We start from the raw sequence: 19185 nt of genomic DNA, 5'->3' as shown, positions 1-19185 counted from the left end.
ATTGTTGTATTCCCTAACCATATCTTTTCCCTCCCAATCCCTTGGACCGTGTTCTCTTTGTTGTACCAGATTGGGAGACTGCCACTCCTTGCCCGCGTGAGCCCTTGAAAACAAAAGAAATGTTGTCTTTGGTCGAGGGCGCCATCGGCTGCCCCGCCAGTCTATAGTATCGGGTATTTCGAAACAGATGAGTTGATAAACAGCAGAAGGAAATTGTGATGTGCGCGATAGCGAACGAAATGCCGCCTTTTGGTATCGAAGATATCGTAGAATAATCGAAATGCCACCCTGCTCCCAAACATCTGGGTGAAAGAAAATCGAAATCCGGTATGAGCATCGTCTTCGTCTGATGACGAGATTGATACGCCGGCCAACGCCAAACACCAGGCCCATGCATGTGAATACGCAAGAAACTTTTGAGGTGAAATCCCAGCGGCCCTCTCAGAAAGCCTGCCAATTGTCACCTAAAATCGGTTGCTGGCAGCCCAGATGCTTGCCGATGCCGAAGCAGCCCATTCGCTTTCCTCATACGGAGGCGTGGGCCACTTGTACTGGCTCTCAGCGCCGTGTGACTTCTTCAGGTCCAGGGGTTTGGGGGTGACTGCCTCGTGGTTCTCACCGAAGAGAACGCCGTTGCCGTTGGCTGAAGGTGACGGAGTGGGGTACGGGTTTGCCATCGCGAGGTTGTTGGCCATGTGTGGCTTTCCGTCCTTCTCGAGGCGCTTCATGGCTCGGTGTGTTGAGTTCAGAACCTCGTCCAACAACTCGTCCTCCTCATCGGGCGCGTCGTAGTGTTGGACGCCTTGAACCGCCTGTGACCTGCGCGTGCGACTGGAGATGGGGCCGGTTCCACGAGCAGCACCCATGAGGTTATCCACAGAGCGCGGCTGGTGCTGCGGCAGTGAATGGTGCCTCTTCAGGGTGCTGTTGGGGGTGATCAGGTGTGCTGGGGGAACGGGCGCGTGGTCGCGGTTTTGCTGAACTTCTCTCAACGCCTTGTCGAGCGGCTCGTAGATTTCGGCGGGCTTCGGCGGGGGAGTGGGCGTGTTGTCAATCACCATGGATGACCTGTTGCTGTTCCAGGGACCACAGCCGGCTTGAGCCTCGACGTCGTCGGAGTTCGGAGACATGGGGGCCTGGTGACGACCAGAGAAGCGGCGGGCTCGTTTCCTGAGGTGGGAGAAGAAGCTCTCCTTATGGCCATTGGGCGGCGAGGCGAGACCGCCGTTGCCGTTTAGGGCTCGCTCAGCTTGCTGACGGTGAATTTCGGCGTAATGGTTAGTGCTGGACGCAACCGACAACTGCCTGCCAATCTTCTTCTTCTCCTCGGCCTGGAGGTGGCGTTGGTTGCCGTTGGCGTACGAGTCGTTGTATCCGTTGCTGGCCTGGGCAGTAACGGCATCGGAGAGAGGGGAGATCGGGCGGATGGTGGGCAGTATCGGCATGGGGGCAACGTTCGATGGGCCATTTGTCCAGGTCGTGCGCTTGGACTGAGCAGGGCGGGTCTTGGCAACAGGAACTTCGTTGGTTGTCTGCGAGGGCACGGGGGAGGGTCTCGGGGTTGTGTCCTTGGAAACCGATTGAGCGACGGCAACTTCTGCGCTCTCTGAGCGACCGATGAGCGACTTTCTGAACCAAGACGGCTTAGAAGCGGTGGGAGTCGATGAGTTCGAGTCCTTGCCACGGCTGATGTCGGATTGCTTGCGACCGAGAATCCTCGAGGCGGATGACTTGGGCCGCAGAGGGTCAACGGCATCGACGAAGTACTCGTGGGCAATGGCCTGTGTTGATGTCGGGCGCGTCTTGGGATCCCACATCAAACACCACGTAACGAAATGGCTCAAGGAAGCAGGCCACTGCGGCGCCTGCAAGATCGTGTCCATGGCGTGGGGTGCCATCTTAGGGAATGAGAAACCCAACTTGCCGGCCAGTCTGGTTCCTTCTCTCCACTCGCCGCCGCCGACACGAGCTCCCTGCTTGTTGTACCAGTTTCCGGGGCTACCCATAATTTCACACACTCTCCAAACCTGGTCGACTTCGTTGCCACCAGGGAAGAGAGGCTTCAATGTGGCAATCTCGACGGCCATGGCGCCGACTGCCCAGATGTCTACAGGCGCTGAGTACTCGCCGGCACGCAGGAGTACTTCGGGAGCACGGTACCATCTCGTCGAAACGTACGTCGTGTAGGGCAGCTTGGAGTGGGTTTCGCGGGCAAGACCGAAATCGGCAATCTTGACGGTGTAGTTCGGGGGAGTAGAGGGAGGCGTGACGAGGGCGGAATACCTGCGGAAGGAACCGACGGTGTCTTGGTGAGAAGAAGTGGACACCAAAATGTTCTCGGGCTTGATGTCGCGATGGAAAAAGTGGTGGGCGTGGATGTGCTCGAGACCCTGCATAATCTGGAAAAGAATGCTCTTGACACTGGCATTGTCGAGACACTTGTGGTCGCGAGCCTTCATCAATTGGTACAGGTTACCCTCCATGTACTCCATGGCAATGTGCAGCTTCTTGCTGTAAGGGTCGAGGAAAATGTCAAGTGCGGGAACAAGGTGAGCGTGGTGAGGAAGGGTCTTCAAGAAGACGACCTCACGAAGCTCTAAGCATGGAGTGAAAGACTCGAAGGTCTTCTTCATGGTTTTGATGGCGACCTAGACATGCAATCGTTACCATTTGTGCTGCAAGAACCAAGATTCTTCTGCAAGTACTTACCACCGTACCGCGACGAGCCACGCTAGCACCTGCGCTACGGACTCTGGCGAGAACGACACTGCCAAAACTACCATCGCCAATCTCCTTGAGAACCTCAAATCGATCTTCGAGAGCCATGTTGTTGGCGGAATGAGATGACGACCCTCGATGGGTCAAATCGTGTGCGACCGTCATTTTGTCTGTGTGCGTGGGGGGATATGATCGTTGAGTCCAGTCAAGATCCTCGTGATGACGGTGTTCCTGAGGCGAGTCAGCTGGCCAAGGCCGCTTCGTAGGCGTCTTAGCCTAGACCGTACCAATGCTGTGCCTGCTTAGGAGGAGCTCTGTGCAAGAGCAAGATGCGAGTTCTGTAGCATTCAGACCGGTCTGATTTTCGAGTCGATGTTGTATGGTATTCTGTTGTGTGTAGAGTTGTTGGTGGTGGAGGTGGATTGTTGTAGATATTGTAGAGTAAGGAAATGGTATGCGAGTGTGTTTGTGGGTGATGGTTGGAACCGTAGAAGTTGGATATAGAAAAGGCGCGAAGAGAAGTGACTGGGATAAACCAAGAGAGCGAAACCAGATGAAGGAGAGGAGACTCGAGAGGGACGAGCAAAGTCAGGAGGTGGTCGATATTATTAAAAGGGCCAGGTAAGGGTCCAGGGGTGGGAATGGAGCTAGAACCAGTCGATCGGGGATGGATCCTCAGGCGTGGATGTTCAGAGGGTACGATATTCTTGGAGGCGTGGGTCGAGATTGCGATGATGAGGAAGCGACCCTAGGAGAGGAGGGATTGGCGACGGGGACAAGGTCGACGTCGTTTCCTTGCACTGTTGGTTGTCCTTGGGGTGCGCGGTATCCGTATGCTTGATGTCGAGATTGAAATTGAGATTGAGCATGAAGGCAGGAGCGAGATGTTGTATGTGCGATGTGCTTGGGTGCATACACTGCCGGTGCAGGTGCTGGTGCATGTACCTGGTTATGGAGACACAGTCCGACCAGAGCGTTAGGCGACGGGTGATGCTTGCACTAAGGTATCCGTCTTTTGGCGGGGAGCAGCTGTGTCGCAGAAGAGCGTTAATAAAAATAAAATAAAAAATGAGGGTAGACCAGGAGGGGCAGGTTCAAGGAAAGAGAGTGTGCGAGAGGGGAGGAGCGAAGCGAGAAGGGAGAGGGCGGACGAGGGAGGCCGTGAGAGCGAGTGAGAGGCAGACCAGTAGAGGACTGGGATGGGGATTGGCGGCGATGGGCGGCGATGGATACGGGCGTGTGCTTGGAGAGCGGCGAGCCAGAGAGAAGAGAGGCCGGGAGTGAGAGGGACGAAGGACAGCGAGAGATGGAAACCCACTTACGATCCAGCGAGAGTGATTCACCGTGGGCCGCGTCGGGATGGGCGAAGGACGAGGGCCTGAAGCGAGGGCGAGGGAGGGCAATGAGAAAAAGAGAGGTCGATTGATTGACTGAACGGTTGATAAAATGGAGCGAGGAGCCGGCCACTATGCCATCGACGACTCGAAGGTGACCGGGGCCCGTTCTTAGCATGAATGAATGAATCTGGGGGGGTGAGAAAACCAGAGAGGAAGCGTAGGGGAAGGGACGGAGCTGTTGTCGATAGGGGCCCAATTTCGCTAATGATACCGGGGGGCGGGCAGTCGTGCTTTTTTTTTTTCCTTCCTACCCTCCTTCTCTCCTGTCCGTCTCTGCCCTTTTACTTTTGGCGGGCGAGGGCCAATTTGCGCTGGGGGTGGGTGGATGGTGGGCAAGTCTTGTCCAGGGGAGGGGGGCGTGGTCTGGGTGTCTGGTCTAGGAGTCTGGGACCTGGCAAGCCTGCGAGACAAGGGTCAGGATGTCTGGAAAGTGAAGTGACTGCGAGAGAGTGAGAGAGTGAGAAGGTGTGTGTATGTGCGCGCGCGTGTTCCAGAGAGAGGTACCTTTTTCCCTCGCCGGTGCTGCGAGGTACAAGCTCTCACTGTGAGAGCCTGTAAGTATCTTTTTTCCGTATGTGAGTCTGCACAGCGTCGCAGACAGAACAAGAAATAAAAATAAGATCAAAAAGATTATGGTGGGATGCAGGGCCGACCTTGGTAAGATTACCCAGGTATGTTCGGACGTTGGTTCAGGCGTCTGTCTTCCCGCCCGCCGTGTGAAGTGTTAGTTCGATGTGTGCAATGGCGTACTACGAGTAGTGCAGCTCGTTCGGTTTTGCTAATGCAAATTTCAACAGGAACAAGTTCAAAGTTTGAGGATCGCTGCGGCATAGATTGGCTTTATTGAATTATAATCCTGTTGGTTTCCCGCCGTCAGCGAGCTGTCTGTTGTGTCTGTTCCTTCGTTTCCGACATAGCGACACTCATCGTGCCCACTCCCGCACCTCTCTGTTCCTCTTGATTGACGGACGGTTGGACGGGACGACGAGGGTCCTCATGCATTTGCAGCTCCTCTCCCCAAGTCCAGTCCAATCCAAGTTGATGGGACGTGACTTGATGGGGCGGCGTCGCTGCTTGATGAACTGGCACAACCCGACTGAGTATCGACGTCCGGGGCGGTCGGCAGTGATGGCCCAGAAACGCTGCCTCGACTGCCCGAAAGAGCTTGGTCTGCGTCCCCATCAGCCACTCGCCTAGAGATCATGTACCTGTTCAAGGCACCATGCAATGTGCTGTACGGATACTGCGTTGCCATCGACATGGGATAACGCGTTGCAGATTGCAACGCGCAGCACCAGTAGCTTCATCGGCAACATCAGCAAAAATTAAAGACCGCGCCAGGCAGTGCGCTGCGGACGTGCAGGCACAGCGCAGTAGGCGGTGGCAATCAGACTGTCTGTCAGCATCATCAACAATATCAAAACAGTGCTGCATCAACACTAGAGGAAGGAATGACATGATGCGCCGCCAAAAGACTCGGTCCGTCAGCCCAGGCGAGGGGAACGAACGGACCGCGGGTCACGACGCGACTAGGGACGGGGGGGCAGAAGCTGTTGACGCCGTTGGACGACGCTTCTGACCGGCGTGCTGGGGTTAATTCGCAAGCTGGGATTGGTGTATGTTTGGGCGAGGTGCGTGCAAGAAAATGTGCGCAGCAATGCGTGCTGTGTTGTCTCTTGTGTTGACTAGTGTTTGGCCGGCCGTGATATGCCAACACAACAGCCGACAGGGAAAGTGCAAGCTGAACCAATGTATCCATCTGGCCCTTATCCGCACCGCTGTTTACCGCGTACCTCGCCACAATTACTGCCTTGCAGACACCCGACACCGTTCCTGACGGTTCGCACAGGGCATGACGGAGTACCCTCTAGAGATGGACCCCCGTCCAGGGAATCCTGCAGCCCTATTCGAGGAGCTTTGCTGGAGACCAGCCGGGACGGGGGTTGTCGCCTGGTGAATGATGCGCTCCAGGAAACGGCTGGTATTTTGTGCGTAGGTACTCCGTACGGATTGCTGCTTACGATTATGCCCCGTCGTGGCATGTATTTGTGCTGGGAGTACTGATGATGTTGCCTCTGGGGCTGGTATACGTACGCCGTCAGTCCGTCTCTTTTGACTGACGGGTATGTGAGGAGACCCTTGAGAACTTAGCAACGTCCCAGGCAGGGGACCAGGAGGAGAACAATGCTGCCGAGCACAAAGGTGACGGGCCACTGGGATACAGCAGGCACGATGGCCATCCAGCCTTGCCGTGGGGAGACGAGACGACGCAGTTTCCATGCCGTCTGTGAGCAAGCCGGCTCTGCAAGCAGAAACCAGCCAGAGGCAGCCCTGAGTCCTGCAGAAAGGCTGTCAGTGTCAGGTTGGCCGCTGTTCAGTGCATAAAGCCCCGTTTCCACCTCACACAATACGAAGGCCAGGAGAAAAGGGGGACCTGGCCTGGTGCAGTGAACTTGCTGCTCATCACCAATGCGTTGGGCCGGGGAGTCGCTGACGGCGGGAATGATCAGAGGGGTCCCGTCCGAATTCCAGCACGGTCGTGGATCGAAAAGCCGGCCAGTGTCAATGTGTACCTCCCTCCCGACGTTTCCATTCCCCCAATTGTCATCTCAGCCCATGGAACTGAGCCAGACTGACTCCTGAGTGTTTTTGGTGATTGATGGTCGCAGCATCACAATCACATCAACGAAGGCCAGAAAGATTGGGAAAAAGGGGGTCGAACACTCGGGGAAGGTGGAAAGTGGATGCAGCTCATGTCCGTCCGTTTGGTGTTGGGTAGGGTCGGCGCGTTCTCCATCCTGATGTGACTTCAGGCAATCAACCATTCGCTCATGTCGTGTCGTTTGCTTGTTCCATTGGTACGTACTGCTTAATCTTGGAGGCACGCGGCGTTGACGCGACCAAGCCGCGCTCAGGGCTCAGGAGCTCAAGAACCAAAGTTGGACTTGAGCTGTTGCAGTTGCAGTTGCAGTTGCAGTTCCCAACCAAGTATTGCGTCGAGAACCTGAGCTAGAGCTGGACGAGAGTAGCTAGCTTTCTGCCCCCGTATTCCATAGCCACTGGCGACGAGCTAGAGGTACAAGACGGTACGTATCCGCAGTTGCTTTCCCAGTTGGTGCTCACCATTGAGAGGCGGCTGGCACGGCGAATGCAAAAGAGGGAAGAAGCAAGGGGATGATGGAAATTGACCACGCCAGCCAGTCGATCAGCCGGGGACCCGGCGCCACTTCAGAGGCCTTACATAGTAAGCCTGAGGCCAATCAGCCGGAGCCCAACCTTGATGTTGGAGGTCGGGAGCTTGGCACGGTGGAACTGACGCCACAAACCACCAGCGCCACCAAGTTCCGCCTGGCGATATCAAATGCCAGTTTGCTCGCTCGTCTTTGTGCATTCACAGCATGGCATGGCATAACATAGCATGAAGGGGCGGCCACAAATCCATGATGGTGTGTGCCTGCTGGTTTTGAATGTGCGTCTGCAGCCGCCAGAAAACGAGAAACCGTAGCAAACGCCCTTTAAGGCCGTTTATGCCGGGCCCGTGTGCCCGACTAATGGCAGCCTTGCTTGGATGTTCAGGTACCGGAGCACATATTTCCCATTCGGTACGCAGCGAGGTAGTCGGTACGGGCGGTACCTGGCTACCCTTGCATTGGGGGTGGTAGCTCCTCAATGTGGGCAGCTGCCGCATCAGCACCGTCGGCATCGGTGGATGCTTGGTGCCAGGGCCCAGGGGCAGAGAAGGCGAATGGAAGCATCCGAATGGTGGGGAGTGACATGAGGAGGAGTCGGTCGTCGGCGACCCAGCCTTCGGGACTCAGAAGAGACAGAGTACCGTAGCGTCCGTTGCAGAGCCATTGTAGTAGCCGCGATAGCAGCAGAACAACCGCGAAACGAGCTTGGTGTTCCCCGTTCACAGTGGCGACCGGGAACCGAGATGCTGGCATGGCTGGCGCGGACATGGAAACAAATCTCCTGTTGGTGTATCCGCGGGTATTGCATAGAATCTTGCCTGCGAATCCCATCTCGTCGCTGGGGGAAAACGTGGAAGTCCACCCTACAGGCTGGGACTGGCGCCGCAGTAATCGTGTTAGCGATTATGGTCACTCCCGCCGTTTCATGTCCCGCTAGCAGGCCCTAGATTAGACCTCAGACATGCCCGAGATCTCGAATGAACTTGTCCACAGTTTGTCACCTCGGAGGAAAAGAGAGAAAAATAAAAATCAAACGTCCTCAAGACCTTGAAGCGGAGCACATACTTTATTGGTACCCGCTACTTATTCTTGCCATCTCTTTTTCGCAATTCACGTTGCGACGTTGCCTGTGCCGCTGCAACCTTGGGCTCGGGGGCTGCGGAACGGCCCTGATGAGCCTTGCCTGCAGGTTTTCACTGGCCGTCGGAGGTGAATTGCAGTGAAAGATGACGGTGATGCTGTAGCGTGGGAAGTGGTGCCGGGGAGCGCGTCCGGGTCTGAGCCCATGGCAAATCCGCCTCTTGTCTCATCCTGCAAGAGGAGCGAGGTCAGGTCCGGCTCGTCATGAGCAGCAGATGTTTGAAGATCCAAAGTCCACCGCAGGTGCGGGACGTCACATACTGACATCAGCCGAAACGGTGGTCGCTGAAAGCCTCGGTGAATGGCACCAGCTGTTTTCCTTCGTCGTCGTCGACAGACGAAAGTCTGAGAAGGTAGCGACTTGCCAGAGGAGTCGCGTCACAGTAGACACGGGCATTACTGAGGAACAAGACAGTGACAAGAAAAACAGGCCTTAGAACTGGACCCAGGCCCGGTTGCTCCTTTGCACCACATCCCACGCCAACAAGGGCGTTGATTAGCATGCTGTTGGCGACGCGGAAGGCGGGAGAGCCCAGCATTCCCAGCTGCTTGGTGTTAACTTGATCACCCAGGGACCATGATGAAACACGGCGGGGAGGTTTGCGGGCAGCGGGAGGAGCAGTCAGTCTTCGTACCTGCCTTAGAGCGACGACGAGAGACTGGATGATGATGACATGCCATGACGAGGTTACCTTGGTCGGTCGGCAAGTCAGGTCGGATCAAGTCAAAGTTGAGTCAAGATAGGTGGGCAGGTCGGGTGCCTTCCATCGGGCACACACGATGGAAAGCGCTGCCGAAGGATTCCCACGGTAAGGTCGGTAGCTGCTCTCCCATCTAGCCTGAAGGGGCAATGAACTGCTGTGGACAGCAGCAGCTTCCAAGTTCTTGTGAGGTGCCGTGCTGCCAGCCAGTACCTTCCTCCGGTCCTCTGGGCCCGGGAAGGGCAGAGCAGGGATTAGGGAAGGTGCTTCCAAGCTCCTGCCATTTGAGAAGCCACCAACCACGCCCATCGCCTTCCTACGGTAGGGAGGTACGTATACAACGAACGAATATGTGACTTCACCAAGTCCAAAATGTCATTGAAGTTTGAGCCTGATGTCGCAGTGTAGCTGTGAAGTCAATCTCGTCTGTCCTCCAATCGAAGTCACAGGCCGCTCGCTTCATATGAGACGACTAGCCTCGCTTTCTTTTCTCCGAATGCCAGACGGCGACATGGACGCCACGAGCCGATGGGAAATTCCCCTGACCACGGGCAAAAGCAGAAACTGTATTTGCGGCCGAGGCAACGTGGGAATGGGTTCGCCAAGAAGAGGGTCGACTCCCAACCTCAGCAACAGGCAGGTGCAGTCGATTCGTCGAATGCCTCAAAGCTCAATCAAGCTCGTCCCGAACACGGGGAGCCGGAACAGAGGATGGAGCTTTTCCCCCTTCCCGCCTCTCGCCTCGCCGCCGTCTCCTCCTTTCGTCCCGCCAGGATTGTAATTTTCTGGAACACGGGGCAATCGTGATGATTTGGGAAATCTCGCCGGTGACCATGCCAACCGACGGGGCAGAGATGCAAAGACGGACCTGCTCCCGCTCCCATTTCGACGCGATGACAAAAAGGCCAAACCAGCAGCTTGTCGCAACGCGACAATCAGTGGAGTGGCCCGACCCCGAACGATACACTGCAATCCGCCGCAACCTACAGATACCGAGAATTATGATCGATTTTGCCTGGGGCCCATCTGTGGAAGACGTCTGGAACATGTTGTTGCATGCACCTTCTGCAACAGACCCCCGCCTTCCCCCTCTCCGATGCCTCTGCGAGATTTCTGGTCGTCCAGAGCCACAGGACAATCACGGGAGCTTGGGCTAGCTTGTTACCTAGCTGGGCTTTGACGTTGTCTGGGACGATCTGGATCCATTCTCGGTTGTTAAGTTGGATACATACTTTATGCCGTGATTTGGCTTGATGCCACTTGTATGCCAAGCACACAGCCTACATGATGGAAATCAGGGTGTCAAGGTGGTGGCAGCAACACCAACGACGTTGAAGCAAGCAGAACCACCCTCCAAGCGTGTTGCAGCGCCGTAACGCGACGCACGCGGTAGTCACTTCAACTGGCCTCTGGCTGCCGCTCGGCGCCTCTCGCTCAAAGCAGCTTGTCCTCTCTCTATCCCAGGGAAATGATGTTTGCTGACCCCCGCCCACCGAATATCCTTTTTCATCCATTTTCCCCTCCCCCTCCCCCTCACCTAATTCCACGGGTCTGTCCTTAGATTAGGGCCCAAATAGGATCCGGCATCCTTGAAAGGAGCTTTGATGAAGGAAGACGATGATCGACAAGCCACGAGGAACGTGGAAGTTAGACACCACGTCCAACACGCTTCCACCGAGCTGTTTCACGGATCCACTTGATGCATAAGGTCTACGGTGCACAAATATTTATCCCAATATCCGAGTGTCACTTGTTATGGAATAATCCGGGCTCTTTGGCTCAAACGGTTGCTTAGTCTGTTCATGATGAATTCTTTGATACAGCTGGTTGATCTTTGATACAGCCGGTTGATGAAATGACATGGGATGTAGGCTTGTTTTGAAGACCTCCATGCAGAAAAGCCAACAAGTCTTGGATGGCCCTGCTTTAGCATAGGTGCTGCCGTAGGTGCCTCGCGTTACCTCTCCCGTTCTAGGGTGATGAGAGGGTGGTGGCATCGCCCTTGCGATGTCTCTAGTGTCACCAGCCTTACTGAAATATTCAAGCCATCGTCAGCTTTACTGCCCCTTGCCTCGATAGTTGCCTCGATGCGACCTCTTTCCTGCGATCTGATGACTCGACCAGTTGATCTGAGACTTGCATACAAGTGGCAGGTCATGACAGCATTTCACCCACACTCCAGCCGAGCAAGATGGTGGTTCGGTCCGACACTCTTATCTTTAGCGAACATATGTCACAGGGCCATTCATCTTCAATATCTGCATCAATAGGGCCCCTCTGCTCTTTCGGCCACTGATACATCTTCTTTGCATGGCCGATAACTCCAAACGTCCTGCTCATGCAGCCATCAATGGCTGCACCCTCAGATGCAAGTCTTTTCCAGCCTAGCATCGTTGTACCACGTGGCAACCATCACATGGACCTGCCCTTTCCTGCGCGCCCCTCGCAGTCCAAGTCCGGAATGCATCGGTCTTTCAAGAACTGCAGGTAACCGGCCGCCAGCCAGCGACCCGGGCCCGATAAGACGGGCTGGCTAATCGATAAGGTGGCTTCGTCTCTTTGTTCGGGACGTTAAGGTAGCTGGGACCCTTCAGGTTTCCGATCGCCAACCGTTTGGGAGCGCCGATAACCGGCCCCACTTTATTTTATGTGCGCTCGTCCGTGTGCCGCGCAGGAATTTTCGACCGTCGCGACGTCTTCTCTCTTGTTTTCCCTTTCCCTCTTGGAGCTGTATCGTTCCCTCGCAAGAGCTTTTCTTCCCAGACAAGCCCTCGCGAGCTCCTTCCCGACCGTCGAAGCGAATCGCAGGCCTCAACGTTTTCGAATTCAACCATCCGAATCGCCGTCCCCCACGTTTTCGAGCGAGCAACCCCCAGCGTGGACCCTGTTCCGCTGCTAAAATACCCCGCCATCGGATACCCCGCCGAAGCTATCACGGCCACCCGAACTCGACAAAATGTGTGGAATCAGTGGCATTTGCATGGGTCATTATGACCGGGACGACGAGGATGGTTCTTGCGACGCCGCTCAGGATCTCCACGAGTCCCTTTACTACCTACAGCACCGTCGGTTCCCTCCTCCTCAACCGACTGGCTTCCCCCACGGTCACGAAACTGACATGAGTGGTCGCAATAGGTGGTCAGGATGCGGCAGGAATCGCCGTCTGTTCCGAAGGCGGAAGGATATACTCGTGCAAGGACAACGGAATGGCGTCGAAAGTGTTCAACGACGGCAAGAGAGTCGTTGATCTCCACGGTTGGATGGGAATCTCTCATCTGAGATACCCGACGGCGGGAAGCTCGAGCAAAGCGGAAGCGCAGCCATTGTGAGTCCCCACGAATACGAACGAGGTCAAACTATTTCTAACTTCATGTGCCTACAGCTACGTCAATTGTAAGATTGGAAACCTACCTGAAGTTGCGGACTCTGCTAACCTCACTCGCCTCCAGCTCCGTAAAGCACCCCCTCCCGATCAATCTATTTCCCAGTCTCGACTATCCCCCCTCTTCACATTGCAAACTCACTCCGGATACTTCGGGATATCTGCTGACATCAGCAAGGTATGGAATTTGCTTGTCGCACAATGGCAACCTGATCAACGCGGCTGAGCTTCGGTGAGTAGTCGGACACACAGTGACGATACTGAATACCTTACTAATGTCCCGAAAGTGAATATCTCGACAAGACGGCGCACCGTCACGTCAACACCAGCTCCGACTCCGAACTCATGCTGTCCATCTTCGCCAACGAACTCAACGAGACCGGAAAGGCCCGCATCAACGAGATCGATCTGTTCAGTGCGCTCGAGCGCACCTACAAGCGCTGCCGCGGTGCATGGGCTGCTGTTGTCATGATTGCCGGCTACGGCATCTGCGGTTTCAGAGATCCCGATGGCATCAGACCTTTGGTGTGGGGCCGCCGGCCTTCTGCTACTCTGGAGGGAGCTTACGATTACATGCTGGCCTCCGAGTCTGTCGCCCTCCGCCAGCTGGGCTTCCGGGACATCACAAACGTCCTGCCAGGCCAGGCCGTCCTCTTCAAGAAGGGGTCGACCCCTGTGTTGACGCAAATTCAGGAGCCTGCTGGATATACGCCGGATGTCTTTGAATATGTGTAAGTCATTGTATTTCTGCTTATCCTTGGGGCTTGTTTGCCTCCAGGGCACTGCTGCCCCACCCTACGGGCTGTGGAAGGAAACCAAGGAGCTGACTCAGTACCAGCTACTTTGCGCGCCCAGACAGCGAGATCGACGGCATCTCTGTTCACAAGTCAAGAGAAAACCAGGGTATCAAGCTGGCAGACAAGATCAAGAGAACGCTTGGTGAAGAGGCCTTGAAGGAAATTGACGTTGTCATTCCCATCCCAGAAACATCAAACACGGCAGCTGCAGCCCTGGCAACAAGGCTTAACAAGCCCTTCTCCAGCGGTTTTGTGAAGAACAGGTATATTCCTTCTTTCCATGTTGAATTCGCAATAGAGTTGGTGCTGACAAGAGTGAATTAGATATGTCTTCAGGTATGTGAACTCACGAACAAAGCAATTAAGCATGGGCTGACAAGGGGACAATAAGAACCTTCATTATGCCTGGTCAAAGCGTACGTCTATCACTTTTAGCTGGGGTTCGAAGCAGAGCTGACATCCAGTAGGTCCGTCAAAAGAGCGTGCGCCGCAAACTCAGCACAATTGAATCGGAATTCAAGGACAAGTGTGTGTTGTTGGTTGATGACAGTATTGTATGTTGAGTGGTCGTCTTCCACGCAAAGCAGTGCTGATATGCTGGGTTCCCACAGGTGCGAGGAACCACTAGTCAGGAGATTGTCCTCATGGCCCGTGAAGCCGGTGCCAAGAAGGTCATTTTCTCCAGCTCAAGCCCAGAGATTTTGTAAGGCTTGATCAAATGTTGGTATCACCAGTTGAAAAACACCCTAACAGATTGGACAGGCATGAGCATCTCTACGGCATCGACCTGGCGAGCAAGAAGGACCTGATTGCCCACGGAAAGACTACCGACGAGATCGCAGCGCACATTGGCGCTGACAAGGTCATCTACCAGGACCTCAAGGACCTCATCGCTGCCTGCGCCGAGCTGTCTCCCCGCGATCCCACAACGCAGAACTTCGAAGTCGGTGTCTTCAACGGCTGTTACGTCACCCCCATCCCCGAGGGCTACTTGGAGCATCTCAGCGAACTCCGCAGTGGCAACAAGAAGCGGAAGCATCGGGGACCGCTTGTGGCCAGCAGCGGCCCCACGCTCGACGCCCCCGCGGATGCCCCTGCTGCGAAGGCGGCCAACATCAATGGACTGGCTTCCCGTGCACGCGCTGAGCCGCGGTCTCCTGGAAGGAGCGCAGACATTGGGTACGTTTCTTCTTGGCCTCGTTATCGCCTTGGTGCATCTCTAACATTGAATGACAGAATCCACAACGTCGCAGGTGAAGAGGAAAACTAGACAGGAAGATGCTCACGCATAACCACTTGGAACAGTACAGAGATGGTCATACAACAAAACAAAAAATAGACGAGGCGTTGCGGAAGGTAGGGAATCATCGTTTGCATTATCGCCTCTGAGGAATGAGTCGCTTGGAGTACTGTTCCCGCTTGGTCTGGCATCTACAATAACTGCACACGATCGTCTTGCACATAGCTCATAGAGAGTGACGAGAATTGACCATCTCGCGTTGGCTTACTGCTCCACTTGTTTGTTTCGACCATCAGAGTCCCGATAATGGCATGCCAGCGGAGGATGGCCTGCATAAAACAACGGAATATTCGGTTTGATTCATATGTGAAGAACAAGGATCCAGGTATGGCCGTAGGATAGGGCACCCCACATCGAGCATGAGAAGCACCGGAGGATCATCACTCTCTTCCTCAGCCAAGTCGGCGCCGCAACGGGCACAACGGTGCAGAACGGTGGTGGAACACGTTGGCGCCCAACACTATCGACCAACGGACCAACGCCGTCGCCGTCGAGGATCGCTCGAGATCGGAGCGTTTAGGCCGTCGGTCGACTCCTCTCGTTCCCACTGCTGAACCCAGCGTCGCAAGCCGTGATGTAGCGGCGCACGGCTCTCTCGTCCCGCGATTCATATTTCAGCCTTCATCCCAGGCCGGCCCATGAAGCGGAACCTGCTCCAAAAAGAAAATCATTCAGCCGGGGCGCGGGCTTCGAAAGGAGAGAGCAGCCAGCCAACCGGCACATCCGCGGTGCAAGCGCATTTGGAATGACAGCCAAAGGTGGGGTTCTTGGGACAGGGAAACGTCTGTGCAGAAATACGGACCGGCGAGATGAGAAGTGAGTGAAGCCAAAAAAGTTATCACCCACCACCCCTGGTGATTCGTGAAGTTGAGTGCATGACAAGGGGACCTGCAAAATGACCAGCGTCGGGGATCTCTGGTGCCCATCTTCCAGCCTTGGCGCAGCAGCACAAGAAAGAAAACAGCAGGAACGGCGGTAGCTCTCCATTTTGACGCCCCCATCGGCTGCTTCGACCTGGTCCGCGGGCCCTTCTGCGTCCGGTCAAGACCAATAAATCACCCAGTCGAGGAGGATCTCGTCCAGGGCGGCTGGCCTTCTTCGACGGTTGCTTGGGCGGGCAAGGGGGCATGAGCTTGAGCAAGGGGGGTGCCTACCTAGCAGGTGAGGCGGCATAGGCATGGCGCTGTCCTGTGCTGGGTTCATGGCTGGCGGCGCTATGCAAAGCTCAGGAGCGGCTTTATGCCTCTAGGGAGCCTCTGGGTAGAGGTCCCTTGGGTTTGCCCGCCTGTTCCCCGCGCGTCGAGTATGGGAAGATATGCCGCCAAATTGCCCATGCGACGCGTGCATCAGCGCCCAAAATGCTGACGGGCAACCGCATGAATTTGCGAAAGTTCAGGCGGGTGGTTTTCCAATTCCCCAGATGCACTCGGTGCCGCGTTTTGGACCGTGTCTCCAGGGTCCTCCTGAGGTTAACCACCTTCCATCAACTGAGGTTGTGGCCGCACCATCACGGCGAACTGACACCACCAAATCTTGCCCCTCCTCACCACCCTACCCTGTTCCGCTGAGATACAAACAACCATGCCGTTTGAATATGTTGGGGGCTGGTTTAATATGCCCTGCCGCCTTCGAATATTACCGTTGCAAGGGGGGAGTGCTCAGAGCTATGGCCCTCGTTTTCGATTACTGAAGGCACCTTAGAGAGAGATGGACTCTGGGTCGGCTCTGTTTCCACCCCCTTTTTTCCGTAAGGGGGGGACGTGCGTGCGTGCTGCCGGGCTTCTTTGCGTCTCGTGGAAACAGCCAGGGCCCCAATTCGAAGGGTGCGCATGGGCTGCGACGACGCGTAAACGAGTTTTTCTGGAAGCTCTTGGCCGTGCTTCCACGGCCGGGGGTCGATGCGAACCCCTGCCGTCTCAAAGTCCGCTCCCGTGAAGTCTTTTGCTCCGGGCCTCGGGTCTCTCTTCTGGCCCCCGCCTTTCCTTCGAGTCTGACAGCTTGTATCCGCCGCTGCTTGCTTCACATGTGTCACTCTAATGCGAGGCATTCCGCACGGCTGTATTTGAGACGGAGGCGAGCCCGGGCTGACACTCCGTTCCTTCGGGTCGGAACTGACAGACACTATTGAGGAGGAGGAGGAGGAGGAGGGGCAGCTCTTGGGCGGCCTGCCGATCTTGGTTTGGCACGAAGACGGACGATGGCAATGGGCAATTTCGGGGTTTGGAAAGAGAATGGCTGGATACCTACGAATATGGGTGTGTGATCTCGTGAGAGAGGTGGATGTCTCTTTTTTGCCAACGATGCATGGGTCTTGATCAGGCTGCTGACTCGGCGGAGATTCACGATGTCGTGCTGCCGTTGCCGCATGCATCTGTGCATATTACACACCTGCCTGCCTTGCCTGGGTCTGCACTGCACTGCACGGCCAGAAAAGAACAGAGTTCTGACTATTCCCTCGTTTCTCGTTTTCCCATCCTGTGGCGGATTGCACATGTCAGGACCCCTGAACTTCAACGGAAATTTTCCCTCACTGTTCGTGCTGCGGCTTTCCTGCGCTGCACCCACCCACTTGGACGCTAGACGTTGGGAAAGAATGCTGGTGTGTTTGACAGGGGGAGGGAGCGAATCTTCGCAGCCGCGTGCCAGCCTGCCAGCCTGCCATCTCCGAAGGTGTCTGATGGGTGTGGTTCGTTGTCGTGAGTTACCACGAAGTTGGAACCGCCGATCCGGAGCCGCCGTGAGGTCCCGAGTGGGAACATGTTCCCTCATGTTTCTGATCCGCGAGGCTTGCTGGGACCCTTTGTAGGTTTTTTCCGGCGGACCACAAGCCGTTTTCCGCGATACCCTCCCAACCCAGCCTGGAATTGGTGTTTTGGGCGCGTGTATCCGCAGCGGCGGCGGCGGCGGCCGTAGGGTAGCATCTGAGATGGAATGTTCCTTTAGCACGTGTTGTCAGCTGTTCAGAGTTCTCGGGGGCCATGTTTCGCGCGCCGGTGTACACGAGATGAGCTGATCTCGTTTCTGAATCGCCCTTCGCCCGTGAGATGGCACTTTGTTGGGAAAAAAGGGAAATCGGTGGTGCAGCTCACTGTCCCCGGTGAGTTCTAGCGTGTGGGGTTTCTTCTCTGCTGTTTCTGAAGATCCTCTCCGGTGAGCAGACCCATGTGGTGAACCACCCCCCGGGACGCAGTGGGATTTCTTTATGAAATATTGACTGCACCCACCGTCGACTGGACAACGGGTAATCACGCTAAATTTGCAGTGTTGCATAAGGATTGGGTTATTCGGGGGTAGATATGCAGGCAGGCCTGAGCATTCCAGCCCGTTGGTTGTGGGATCCGCCTGTGCATGAGGCTCAAGTGGGCATCAACTACACTGCTGTCTTCGGAGATGGGCCAGGTTGGTCCAGAGCTAGACGACTGAGACGGGAGCGGCTCACAGGCTCACGGCTCGTTCTTCATCATGCTTGAGATTTTGATATGCTCGGTGGGAGCTTGGAAGGTTGACACTTGGGCAATTGGTATCAATGCTAGAGCACTCGAGATCAAGACAGCCGCAGCGAGATGGTGTCAGACGGCCAGGAAAACGAAAATCTCTGTTTTGATTGTGCTACAGAAACCATGTTTTGTAGCTTTGTATTCGTCGTTATCTCTAAAGTTGTCTCTATTGTTGTTCCTGTCGTCTCTGTCGTCGTCTCTGTCGTCGTCTCTGTCGTCGTCTCTGTCGTCGTCTCTGTCGTCGTCTCTGTCGTCGTCTCTGTCGTCGTCTCTGTCGTCTCTATTATTGTCGCTATCTTTCTTGTTATTGTCGTTCCTGCCACCGTTATCATTTCCGCCGTTATCCCTATCCATACCTAGTACCTTTATCAACTCTCTCAGCCTTAGCATTCGAAATATAATCATACTACCATACATATATACAGTAGGCAGTTATATAGAATAATTGAACTGAGAGTTATATAAAGCTACACATAAGTATCAGAACGACGTCAGCAGTTGAGAAAACACGGCGCTATAAACATTATATTACTTCAGAAGTGGTGTTCTTGGACAGGGCCCTCTACCCTTACTATCAGCAGCAAATACCACTAGTGTAAGCTGCTGGTATATGCTGGTCTTACTGGCTCTTCAAATGACTGCTGGGTATTGGAACAGACTTTCGCTGCATATAGCATGGGTGAAGGCTGCAAGACATGTGACCAGTAACTTTGAGGCTTTCAATATCACGACATTCTTATTTGAACGTGGGACAGTTCTATAGTAATATCTATGGATTGCTTGATTCTCATTCACCACCAATGAAGTTGAGCCCGGTTAAAGCACCGACTCTGTTGTCTCGTTGCTCATCAGTGTGCAAACGGTCTCAGGCTCGAAGAAAGGGCACTTGACTGAGTGTGATAAGGCACTTCTTTCTTCCTACCTGCTCGGGGAACTAAAGTGAAACCTTCTCGATTTTCTGGAAAGAGAGTAGGAAGGCACCTGCCTCTTTTGATCCAGGCGGTCTTGCTCGTGGGCTGCTGCCTCCACGGTCTATTTAATCCTCATCTTTCTCCCACACTT

At 55.0% G+C, this 19185-nt stretch overlaps 2 protein-coding genes across 2 annotated transcripts; one reads left to right on the top strand and one right to left on the bottom strand.

Annotated features, from left to right (window-relative positions):
• Positions 1-464: 464 nt before the first annotated feature.
• On the bottom strand, positions 465-2994 carry GCG54_00002201 (Sporulation protein kinase pit1; the record flags this gene model as incomplete). Its single annotated transcript, XM_045402297.1, has 2 exons — positions 465-2648; positions 2710-2994. Coding segments are annotated over 2 exons (2469 nt in total), but the record flags the coding sequence as incomplete, so codon positions are not given.
• Positions 2995-12103: 9109 nt separating this feature from the next.
• GCG54_00002200 (Amidophosphoribosyltransferase) lies at positions 12104-14596 on the top strand (the record flags this gene model as incomplete). The annotated part of the gene is made up of 10 exons (XM_045402296.1): positions 12104-12212; positions 12283-12472; positions 12530-12600; positions 12704-12761; positions 12817-13260; positions 13368-13629; positions 13794-13880; positions 13938-14029; positions 14089-14505; positions 14563-14596. The coding sequence occupies 10 exons, from the start codon at positions 12104-12106 to the stop codon at positions 14594-14596; spliced, it is 1764 nt and encodes a 587-aa protein (XP_045258658.1).
• Positions 14597-19185: the final 4589 nt, after the last annotated feature.

The sequence above is a fragment of the Colletotrichum gloeosporioides genome (assembly GCF_011800055.1).
Source record: "Colletotrichum gloeosporioides strain Lc1 chromosome Unknown consensus_84, whole genome shotgun sequence".
Taxonomy (NCBI): Eukaryota; Fungi; Ascomycota; class Sordariomycetes; order Glomerellales; family Glomerellaceae; genus Colletotrichum; species Colletotrichum gloeosporioides.
The sequence above is the reverse complement of the archived record's forward strand: the minus strand, read 5'-3'. Positions and strand labels throughout refer to the sequence as shown.